Source organism: Artemia sp. Qi Xiang Cuo, chromosome 11 (assembly GCF_049724085.1).
Source record: "Artemia sp. Qi Xiang Cuo chromosome 11, ASM4972408v1, whole genome shotgun sequence".
Lineage (NCBI taxonomy): Eukaryota > Metazoa > Arthropoda > Branchiopoda > Anostraca > Artemiidae > Artemia > Artemia sp. Qi Xiang Cuo.
In genome coordinates this window covers 72,362,127-72,374,639 of record NC_142804.1, presented here as the reverse complement: position 1 = coordinate 72,374,639, position 12,513 = coordinate 72,362,127, and the positions used below count along the sequence as shown (strand labels likewise).

At 34.3% G+C, this 12,513-nt stretch overlaps 1 protein-coding gene across 2 annotated transcripts in view; it reads right to left on the bottom strand.

Moving 5' to 3' along the window:
- Nucleotides 1-113: 113 nt before the first annotated feature.
- Nucleotides 114-12,513, bottom strand: part of nahoda (DOMON-like domain-containing protein nahoda) — a 182,713-nt gene continuing 170,313 nt past the window's right edge. For both annotated transcript variants that reach the window (XM_089097006.1, XM_089097007.1), the window contains exons 15-18: nt 12,286-12,505; nt 10,583-10,761; nt 5,477-5,640; nt 114-609 (exon numbers count right to left, since the gene is read on the bottom strand). In XM_089097006.1, the coding sequence (XP_088953132.1) occupies nt 166-609; nt 5,477-5,640; nt 10,583-10,761; nt 12,286-12,505 (1,007 nt within the window). In that variant the 3' untranslated portion in view covers nt 114-165. The remainder of the gene's footprint in view (nt 610-5,476; nt 5,641-10,582; nt 10,762-12,285; nt 12,506-12,513) is intronic.

Genomic DNA, 12,513 nt, shown 5'->3' with positions numbered 1-12,513 from the left:
GGAAAAGAACGAAGAAATTGGAGTAACTAATTTTATACAAGTAGCATCTCTGTTTGCCAGCAATGAAACCTCGGCTGATTAAAAAAAGAGCTAATGCTGAAAACTATAGTAAAAATTACGTGATATTTATTATTAAATGATAAATACAAACAAAACTACGGAGAATCACATTGGTCTTGAATTATGGTCAACATAAACACGAACAACTTCACCTGAATATTTCCTCTGTGATGGCATAAAATAAAAATCGGGTTGGCTGTCGCTCTTTCTGCTTGTGGTCCCATTCCTCTGAGAGGGATAAAACTGTGATGAACCATTTTGGTCCAGTCTTGTACTACTTGGTTTCTGGTGGACCATACGGAGTGGAGGCTGGTCATACCGGGGCCGGGGTAGTGAGCTAGCAACAGTGGGAATATCCCGCCGCCTTGTCTCACGGGCTATTGGCATCCTTTCTTGGACCCTACCGTTCTGATATAAAGAATCACGTGATCCTCGGCTACTGTGTGAAGCAATCTTGATATCTTCACCGAATGACTCATATGCATAGTTTGTCTGTTGCGAGTTGGTTGTTGAATAATCTTTCCATGCTGACTGAGTTATCATTTGTTCCTAAAAAATTGAATTCTTTTAAAAATCTAGGGCCAAACGAAAAGCAGGTCTTCCTCGAATGGGGTGAGAGGAAGTCATAAAGAAGGGTTTAAGGGAAATGAGAACTCCTATAAAGGTTGTAAAGCGAGAGGCTTTGAATAGATTGGGATGGAGAAGGAGCGTGCGTAGCTGTCTTGGCCTCAGGCGTCTTGGTGCTGCAGGGAGTTGTTAGATGTAGTAATATTAGAATGTGGTCTTATTATGCGGTTGGATTGTGCCTGTGAACTTACTGCTGTAAAAACAAAATTCCTACTTCATTACAAATCAAATAGTAATTAAATTCGCATAATCATTAAATCTAGTAATAATTAAATTCAAATACTTGAAAAATAAATAAGCACAGGATATTTTTATAAGGTAAAAATATATTTATCCAGAATACACAAACTTTGATGTAACTTTGGGGGTTGTTCCTAGATACGTATATATTCTGAGCTCAGTTGTGATTGCCGTTTATGCAATGCTACATTCCATACATATTTATTTGTTTATCTTATAAAACATCCTGTGTTTAATTATTAGCTCAAGGTATTGATTAGTATGCAACTATAATGTCTACAATAAAATGAAATTGATGTCTACAAAGTGTGTCTCTAATTCCAGGGTTTGAAGCTCTAGTCATAAGGGTATCTTGGGCTCAAGTCCCATGCCAGCAGAGATTTTTTTTCCATTAAGTTTCCTTATTTAGTACTTTCTTTATTAAATTCAGCATAGCTCTATTTTATAAATTTTTATACCGGCTTTCAGTAAAATCTAAGTTTCACTTCTTACTTTTTTTCACTAAACATATTTGAAATTACCAGTTTAGTCACTGTGAATGTCCAGCGTTGGTAGCTAGTTAGTATACTCTGCACATACTAATTTCTTTGTCGTATATATGTCGTTATTGGAATGGCGAAGTACACAATCAAATGTTATGGAAAAATTTCCGGTATGTCTGTTCGTCAAGGGCTGACAGCTCTTTCTAGTTACCAGGGAAAATTGGGTTCAACTCCCGTGTCAGCAGTGATTTTTTTAAGCAATTTTCTTTATTCAGTACTTCATTACGTTCAGCATAGCGGCTTTCCATTAGATCCAATTTTTATCAGCTTTTACAAAAATATATAAAATTGTCACATAGATTTGGTAAAAAAAATAGATTTTTCACATAGGAAAAATTCAAATAAAGACTAAAATCCTGGTCAAATCAATGGGATTTTTTTTTTCAATCTATAAATTGTTTTCAATCCTGTGTTTTCAGTCCTGTAAAAGTATACTCAAACAAAACTGAACGATTTCTTTTCTAAGATGACATGATAAGCAGAATAGTAAAAAAAGGCCAAAGAACACAAAAATGGAAAGACTGTTTCTATATTAATTCAAGAACAAACATACGTTAGAGTGAGAACATACCCTTAAATGTTTGCCCAGCAGCGAAGAAGAACATCCGAAAATGGACAAGATCGTAATTAATATGTGCAAATTTTGAATGAAGCAAATAAATACCGCCTATACAAAAGGATATTCGATTAAAAAAATAGTATTATCAATACTATAAATTAGTATTAATAGTAAAATAGTATTATCAGTATACTATTAATCAGGGGTCATCGGAGAAGTGTGTTAAATTCTACCGATTGTCGGCAAATCCAAGTTCAACTGTGAGTTGTCACGCTGAACTTACCCAAAAGGGTGTACAAGCATAAACTGTGAAGGAAACACAGAAATGTTTTAGACCATTTATTCTTTCAGGGAAACGGTAGAAAAAAGAAACCTTTGAATGTCTGTTGAAAATATCTGGAATCAAATTCTCCTGAAAAAAAAAATAAATAAAAATGGGACTTGTTTTCTAAAACTAGGGAGTGGTCACGAATAGGAATGTGTAATGTTCTTGAAAAACGTTTCATGCTCTTTTAAAAGACATGTAAGAATACAGAAAATCTGGAGTCAATTTTGTCAAACAGTTCGTTGTAACGAACTGTAAGTAAGGAGCGACCCGGCTCAATAGCAACCGAAACTAAAAAACGGAATTTTATACCAATAGATATATCAAAAGAATCCGCTTATTATGCTGATTTCAAATTTATAAGTTTCATTAAGTGTAGTGTTACCCATCAACGACTACGAGCCTGAGAAAATTTGTCTGATTTTCGAAAAAAGGGGGAATCGCCCTATAAAGGTCATAGAATCTCATTCGAACGGAAACTAAAGGTTTTAGTGTCTTTTTTAAGTGACCAAAAAGATTGGAGGGCAACCAGGTCCCCTCCCCCGCCCCTTTTTTCCCAAGATCGTCCTGTCCAAATTTTTAGATAGCCATTTTGTTCATCATAATTGAAAGGCCCAATAACTATTCCTTTGGATGTAACATGACCCCCCATAGTCCCAGGGGAAAGGACTTTAAGTTGTAAAATTTGCCCATTGTTTACGCATAGTTTTTATTATTGGGAAGCATGCATACATTTTAGGGTGGGGGGGGTGAATTTTCCGCTTTTTTCACGAGGGATGTTTCCATGGGGCAGGGAGTTTCCAGGGGGTTAGCTTGTCAGGGGAAATTATACACTGGGGGAATTTAGAATTCTTATATAGAATTCTTTTTATGTCTTGCTTTCTCTTTTCCGTTTCAATTTTATGCGTGGAGTTGTTAAGAGCAATTGTCCTTGGTAAATTTTCACCGGAATTGAATTGTCTAGAGGATATTTCCGTGGAGAGGGTATTTCTCCGTGAACGTGGGCCAGATTTCCTGCAATTCTTTAAAAAGATCCAAAGTTAAATTAAAAAAAAAAAGTTGTTTCAACTGAAAGTAAGGAGCAACTTTAAAACGTAAAACGAACAAGAATTATTGTGTATATGAAGGGGGTTGCCTCTTCCTCAACACCTCGCTCTTTACGCTAAAGTTTGAATTTTGTCCCAATTCTTTAAGAACAACTCCTGAATCACAAGGGTCATTTAATTATAACAATAATAAGCTTTTTTTAAGCACTAAAAACCTTTAGCGTAAAGAGTGAGGTGTTGAGGAGAAGGCAACCCCCTTCATATACGCAATAATTTCTGTTCGCTTTAAGTTTTAATGTTGCTCCTTATTTTCAGTTGAAAAAACTTCTTTTTTTTTTAGTTCAAAGGAAGAACCAAGATGTGCATCAAGGCCTCATTTTTCTAAAAGCTGGGGAGCTGTAAGGGCGAATTTGCTGCTAAATTACTTTTCCTAGTATTTCTCAAAAACTAGGGAATCGTTAAGAATTAATACCGTCTCTCCAAATAGAATATTCAATTTCAGATTAGCACATTGGAGTTACAAATATAAAGAACAAATTGTACGGAATCAAATATTTAGCTTTTCTGTGTTTAGCAGCTTATATAAAGATAAGGTATGAAAAATTCTGGGAGGTTCAATGCTTAACCTCTACAGAAATAAACAAACAGTTTTGAAAAATATCAAATATTTAGCTTTTCTCGGTTTAGTTAGTAGCTTATATAAAGATAAGGCATGAAAAAGGCTGGGATATTCAGTACTTAACCTCTACAGAAGTAATCAAATAAATTTGAAAAATATAATTCGTACATTCTTTGGGTTACACTGCAAAGCCTCTTCAAATTTATATTGTTTACAATTATAAATCAGCAAGCTACTTAGGATGTAACATTATATTCCTATCTTTACAACGCCTATCTTTATGCATTGTATTTCACAGAAGTAAGCGAATTGACCATTTTTAACCGTAATACCTGCCTCTCAAGCTTGTTTTCCATTAAGAAATCGGCGTATAAAATCCGAAAGAATTTTTCAACTGTCCCCAACCCCCAAAGATGTACGTACCTATGGGTTCTTTCCTGAAGTTTTTTTTTTCTTATTTACAATTTTCGTCAAAAAGGTTACTTTTTATGGTTTAAAGGTTACTTTGTTAACTTTTTATATTAAACAAATGGTGATCAAAAGGGCGGTTTCTGTAACCATAGTCTTGTTGTCCAAGGTACCTCACCAGCTACATACTGATGTATTTGAATTTACTTAATTTTATGCTTTTTTTTGTCTTCCTTATAATTTTTCATAATCTATATCATTTTCGTTATTCCACGTTTTTTTTTCTTCTATTCTGAACTCCGAAAACTCAATAATTGATACACAAAATTTTGAGGCATGTGACAAAGCGATAGATGAAATTGTGCCTTGAAACTGGGGAAGATCCTGTGAACTTCCGACGAAAACTCCATTTCTAGTTTGGTAGTAAAGGGCGCCAAAAAAAAACGGAAATGCGGGTGAAAAATCAGCAAAGAATAATCCAAAATATTTGGTACTAAAAAGCTTAAGAAGAAGTGAATTACTCAGGCGGTAATATCAGTGTTGTCCCGTTGAGGCCTGAAAGAAACAGCGGATTTAATTAGCCAAATTTTACAATGCCTTCATCCGTAAAAATTTCAATATTAAGAATCTGATGATTCCAGAAGACAGCCACGCCATCAAAGGGAAGCTATGCCTTCTTAAGCTGTTTAGTGCCACATGTTTTGGCTTTCTTTTGTCGTTTTTGTCACTCACGTTTCTTTTTTTTAACTTGGCGCCTGCAACTACCAAAAACTGTGCAACAGCATATAATTTTTTTTTCATCAAAAAATTGAAAACCGATTTTTTTTAGTTTAAAAAAAAAGATTTGTTGTATAAGTTTCCACTTAACCAGTTCAAACAATTAGAATCCATTTCCTCTTCCTTTGTACGTCAATTTGATTTCATACGGAGATTTTTTCAGTTGTCTGTCGTTGGTCAGTTAGAATCGCCTGAATAATTATCTGGAGGCCGTGAGGTCGACTCCCAACCACTGTAATTCATTTTTTATAGCAAATATCCATGATTACTTACCCTTGATGGTAGAGATCTAGATTTTCGAGTTGTGCAGATGGTGACAAAGGCTTGCACAACAAATATTAAAAACAGTGCTGCCAAACAGCCAATCACGATGTAGAGAGTTGATGCTCCCAGTGTCTTAAATCCAGCAGGCTTATCTTCAACAACGGGAGAAGTGGCTAAAAGAGTAAGAATGGTTATTCTTCGTTTATGATAAAGAGTAATAAAACGGTGAGAGAAAAACCCGAAATAAGACAAGATCTATTCATGAAGAAATATATATACAATAATAAATTATACAATCCTCCCCCCCTCCCCAAAGGCTCTTTCACCTGTAAAGAAGGGGGAGACACATGAATCACTAGCTCAGAGAAAAAGATCTCTTACTCACAGAGAGGAGAGCAAAAATAATAAAAAAAATTATAGAACACAAAAATTAAATAGATTATTTAGATTAAATAGAAACTAATATCAGCAACGGCTAATCAAAAATATTTTTTGCTTCTTTATTAATGGTTTAATATGAAATCACAGTACGAAGAAGTTGCTGTTTGAATTTAAACTCATTTGCCAAAAAGAGTAACACGCCAAATCAGATAACCTGTATTCGAGTAGCCTATGGCTAAGCGAAAGAGCCAAGTTAACTCTCACCCTAAACAACAGCAAAAAAAGAAAAGAAAAAAATAGCAAAAACAAGGCATAATAATAATTAAGAGGGTGATGCCAGTTAACAAAGAATTTTTATCAAAACTTAATTTTTCAATTCCCTAGAATTAAACAAACTAAACCAGATTATCAAAAAATACTATTTTTTTTATTACTTTTAATTAGAAGAACATTCTCTACGTATTTATAACTATTATAAATTATATTGCATTTTTGCAACATCTATAAGTCGTGAACAACCCAGAAAGGGTTAATTCTTGGATAGGTACACAAACATTTGAACCGACACACCTATCATGAGAGATAAGGGGGTTTATATATTAAACAAACCCAAAAACCACACTAAATTCTTAATACAGATACAATTGTATTCAAAGTGTGAATTAAAATCTGATGTAGAAAAAGAGGTGTAAAATCACAAGGATCACATTTTAACTCACAGTTCGGTTACACTTAAATTAATTATAGTTGATTTAACCACAGTTAGGCGTTTTAACCTAGCATATTCACCTCTAACTATTTCACTCATATTCTTACTCGTAGGAACACAAATCGTTTATTTTGACGAACTTCTATGGATCTAGTTGGTCTAGCAAAGTCTGACTTAAAATCTGATGTAGAAAAAGAGGCGTAAAATCACAAGGACCACATTTTAACTCACAGTTCGGTTACACTTAAATTAATTATAGTTGATTTAACCACAGTTAGGCGTTTTAACCTAGCATATTCACCTCTAACTATTTCACTCATATTGTTACTCGTAGGAACACAAATCGTTTATTTTGACGAACTTCTATGGATCTAGTTGGTCTAGCAAAGTCTGAATTAAAATCTGATGTAGAAAAAGAGGCGTAAAATCACAAGGACCACATTTTAACTCACAATTCAGTTACACTTAAATTAACTTATAGTTGATTTAACCAGAATTAGGTGTTTTGACTTGGCATATTCACCTCTAACTATTTCACTCATATTGTTACTCGTAGGAGCACAAATCGCATTATTTTGACGAACTTCTATGCATCTAGTTGGTCAGCAAAGTGTGAATTAAAGTCTGATGTAGAAAAAGAGGCGTAAAATCACAAGGACCACATTTTAACTCACAGTTCGGTTACACTTAAATTAATTATAGTTGATTTAACCACAGTTAGGCGTTTTAACCTAGCATATTCACCTCTAACTATTTCACTCATATTGTTACTCGTAGGAGCACAAATCGCATTATTTTGACGAACTTCTATGCATCTAGTTGGTCAGCAAAGTGTGAATTAAAGTCTGATGTAGAAAAAGAGGCGTAAAATCACAAGGACCACATTTTAACTCACAGTTCGGTTACACTTAAATTAATTATAGTTGATTTAACCACAGTTAGGCGTTTTAACCTAGCATATTCACCTCTAACTATTTCACTCATATTGTTACTCGTAGGAACACAAATCGTTTATTTTGACGAACTTCTATGGATCTAGTTGGTCTAGCAAAGTGTGACTTAAAATCTGATGTAGAAAAAGAGGCGTAAAATCACAAGGACCATATTTTAACTCACAATTCAGTTACACTTAAATTAAGTTATAGTTGATTTAACCAGAATTAGGTGTTTTGACTTGGCATATTCACCTCTAACTATTTCACTCATATTGTTACTCGTAGGAGCACAAATCGCATTATTTTGACGAACTTCTATGCATCTAGTTGGTCAGCAAAGTGTGAATTAAAGTCTGATGTAGAAAAAGAGGCGTAAAATCACAAGGACCACATTTTAACTCACAATTCAGTTACACTTAAATTAATTTATAGTTGATTTAACCAGAATTAGGTGTTTTGACTTAGCATATTCACCTCTAACTATTTCACTCATATTGTTATTCGTAGGAGCACATATCGCATTATTTTGACGAACTTCTATGGATCTAGTTGGTGTTAGGAACGTACCGAAGGAAATGTTACAATAAAATCGTTGTTGTTGCGCCTAAGATCGATCTGACGTTTTCAAACTTCTGAGGCAATCTCCAAAGCCCTTTGTTAAGCTACCCTCAAAGGGAGGATCAGAAGGGTATTGAGATAAGGAGGATCGAAGTGTAATTTAACTTACATTGTCCTGCAGAACCTCCCTTTAAATTCAACTTGGCAATCGGTTTTAAGCAATTATTTCTTAAGTTCGAAAATGTTAGATACGATCCCTGTACAGCAACTATTTAACAATCAATCTAATTCAGTGTTACTAACACAAAATGGAAAGCCAAGTAAATATTTACAATATTTAAAATAGCAAACGCGAACTGAAGAAACAATGCAGATCAAACAGTTCGTGGTAACGAACTGTAAGTAAGGAGCAACCCGGCTCAATGGTAACCAAAACTCTAGAAAATGGGTTTTTGATACCAACAGATACAGAAACAGATTTAGATATCACTCCTGAATTCAAAAATTTAACTTTCATTAAGTTTAGGCCTAACCATAAAAAGTTAAGAGCCTGAGAAAATTTGGATGATTTTCAAAAAAAGGGGGAAAGACCCCCGAAAAGTTCTAGAACCTTAATGAAAATAACTCCATCACATTCAGCGTATCAGAGAACCCTACTGCAGTGGTGTCAAGCTCCTATCTACAAAATGTGGAATTTTATATTTTTTCCCAGAAGAAAGATCACGGATGCGTGTTTATTTGTTTTTTTTTTGTTGTTTTTTTTTCACCGGGGTGATCGTATCGACCCAGTGGTCCTAGAATATCGTGGGAGGGCTCATTGGAACGGAAATTAAAAGTTCTAGTTCCCTTTTTCAGTGACCAAAAAAAATGGAGGGCAACTAGGCCCCCCCCCACGCTTATTTTTTTCCCAAAGTCACCCGATCAAAAATTTGAGATAGCCATTTTGTTCAGCATGGTCGAAAATATGATAAATATGTCTTTTAGGATGACTTAATCCTCCGAAGTTCCCAGAGGGATGGATAAAAGTTATGAACTTTACCCAATGTTAACATATAGGATTGGTTATTGCGAAGTATACAGAAGTTTTCAGGAGGTTTTTTTTCTGGTATTGTGAGGGACGGGTGGGTAGGTAGTTCTGTTTGTGGATCGGTTCATGATGGCAGTTTTCCTGGGGGACGGGACATTTCCCTGACGGGGGCGCCGGACTTGCCAGCAGTATTTATTGGTTATTGGGAAGTATACAACCATTAGGGTTACTCTGGAGAATATTTCCGTGGAGGATGTTTCTTGGGGGTAAGAGAAATTTCTATGAAGGGTGTGCCGGATTTCCAAGCATTAGAAATTAAATCGATCATTAGACGATCAGAAATTAAATAAAAAAAACAAGCTTTTTCAACTGAAATGTAAAAAAGAATATTAGAAATTAAAACGAACAGAAATTATAACGTATGTGAGGGGGTTCTCCCCCAAGTCAATACCTCGCTCTTTACGCTACAGTTTTTTTTAGTGCTTTCAAAAGAGCTATCTATTTAATTAAACGGCCTTTGTGATTCAGGGGTTTGTGAATCAAATTTTTTTTTAATTTTTAACGTAAAGAGCGTGGTATTGACTAAGGGGAGAACCCCTTCATATACGTAATAAAAAAACAATAAAAAACAAGCGATACAGCTCAATAGTAATCGAAACTTTTAAAAACGGAATTTTGATGTCAATAAATGTATCAAAAGAATGTGTTTATAATGCTGATCCTAAATATATAAATTTTATTAAGTTTAGTATATTACTCATCAAAGGCTCCAGGCCTGAGAACAATTACTTGATTTTTTAAATAGGTGGAAAACATTCCCTACAAGTGAAAGCATTTTAATGAAAATCACATCATCAGAATTCAGCATATCAGAAAACCCTATTACATAGGTTTCAAGATAATACCCGCAAAAATATGCAACTTTTTATTTTTTGCCAGAAGAAAAAAATACGAATATAGAAGTTAGTTACGTAAGTTAATTTGTAAAGACATCCATTTAGCAAAAGAAAAGTAAAATTTTTATGCAAATAAAAGCTGCATTAACTAAAAAACGATCAGAAATTAAATAAAAAAACAAGTTTTATAAACTGAAAGTAAGGAGCGACATTACAACATAAACGACACAGAAATTCGTCCGTATATAACAGGGGCTGGCCCCTCCTCACCGCCTCACTCTTTACGTTAAAGTTTTACTCTTTAACGCAACTTTATTGTTTAAAACAATAAGAAACTTTAGCGTAAAGAGCGAAGCGGTGAAGAACGGACAGCCCCTTTCATATATGGAATAATTTCTGTTCGTTTTAAATTTTAATGTTGCTCCTTACTTTCAGTTTAAAAAACTTGTTTTTTTTATTTAATTTTAAAACAGAAGCGAAAGATTACCTTTGAAGTTGTAATAAAGTACATTCTCGCTACAATTTAAAGATACGAAAAAAGTGGACTTAAAAAACTTAAAAACTTGAGGCTTACTGTTTGATATTAGTAAACAAATATAATCAACTTACATCCAATAGCAACGAGTTTAACAAACTGCGGGTCAACACGAAGTCTCCCAATTCGGCCACCCGAGACTGTATCTTTGATAACTTGACGAATAGCCGAATCATCAACCATAGAGACCCCGCCCTCACTTTGAGTCTCTTCGATAATAAGGGACAAATGGGCAATGACGTCCTCTTCATCCCTAAGAAATTGAAAATATATTAATTCAGACGTCATAACGTCTTTAGCAACAAAGGGAGGCTACGACCAGGGACACCAATGCGGGCAATTATCACCCTAGGTTTACAAAAAAACAGCTTAAAAATTCATACAATATCTTTGTTAAAAAATAGAAAAAAACTAAACTTTCGTGAGTTGATACCCATGGCTACGACTCCTCCTCCACTCAGCACAAATGTTTGTCCGGCCAAAAATTAAGAATAATTTTTTCGGGGGGGGGGGGGGTACGAAACACTTTAAAAAACGCATCAAAAATTTGTTTTCATCCATTTTTGTTGAGTTTTTTTACGAGCCAGACAAACATTTCGGGGGGGGGTTGGACAGAAACACACACACGAAAAAATAGATTTTCAAATTATTTACTAGGGATCATAACGCCCCTGGGACGGGCCTTTCCGTAAGGAAATAATCAATCTACGACTGGGACTTTTTTTTTTGATAAATAGGTTACAGAACTTGCTGTGTAAAAAATATAAATCGCAGTGTATTGCTGTCTGTTGGACAGAAACACATACACGAAAAAATAGATATTCAAATTATTTACTCGTACTCTAAACGAAAAGAGAATCAATGAAAATACCCAGAAAACAAAATCCTCTCTTGCCTCCCTACCCCATGCCTCCAATCAAAATGAAATCCAAACTGGAACTTCAAACACAATGTACTTAAGCTGTATTAATTTATAATCATGTCGCAAAATTGAAATTAGGAAAATGGCTTTTATTTGTTATTAAATCGTAAAATTTTGGAAAGAAACTAAAATGAATTACAAAGAAAGACAAATTTTAAACCACAAATATTTCAAAAGTTTTCAGAAACACATTTTACATTATCGAATCTAGATGTTTATTAAATATGTGCATGATTTAATACATATATTTCAACTATTTTAAAAATTATTGAACTTCACTTTTTAGTTTGGATGCGTATTTAGATCCTTTCTACTTTATCTCACGATTTCAAAGTTTAAAATTTACCCCCCCCCCCCACCTAAATATAATTCGTGCATACGTGCCGACCTACGGCCCTCTAGGCCATTCCCACTGAGTCATCCAATTCGGGCCAAATATCTCAGATACAAAATTCGTATTTGGTCATCTCACTGGAAGCTTTCACTTCCAGTGAAAGGCCCTTCAAGTTAGAATGATCATGGCCCTTCAAGTTTTGATAATGTTTTTTAACATTAATGCCCTTTACATTTCTTGAACAATGATAGATGAGGTGACAGTGAAGTGGGAAAGGAAGAAAAAATAACTATAATTTACAGAAATCCACATAATGGCTGTTTTTGTGTCATAATTAAAATTTATTTTGGCTTTAAACATAAAATAAATCACACTAATTTTGAAAAAAGATAGCTAATTTTTAAAAGACAAAGTAAAATCTTTGTTTTCTTTCGTTTTTTCACTTTCAAAATAAAACTTACAATTATTAAAAAACAAAAATTTATAAATTACAATAAAAAGAGAAACAAAGAAAAACTTACTTCGAAATACTTTTGACAACGACATCTGAAAATCCTGGTATCTTTTCTAAAGCAGGGATCAGATTGTCAGCCACATGGCGAGCAAAATTAACAAACTCCTCTGTTTCTGGCTCCGGAATTTGAAAACCCTTAGCTGTTTCTTTGACTTTAACTGACCAATCATATATCATCTGAGGAGTTTCCGGCTCTTTTACGTAAGTGATACTAGTTTCGCTTATTCCTGGAATG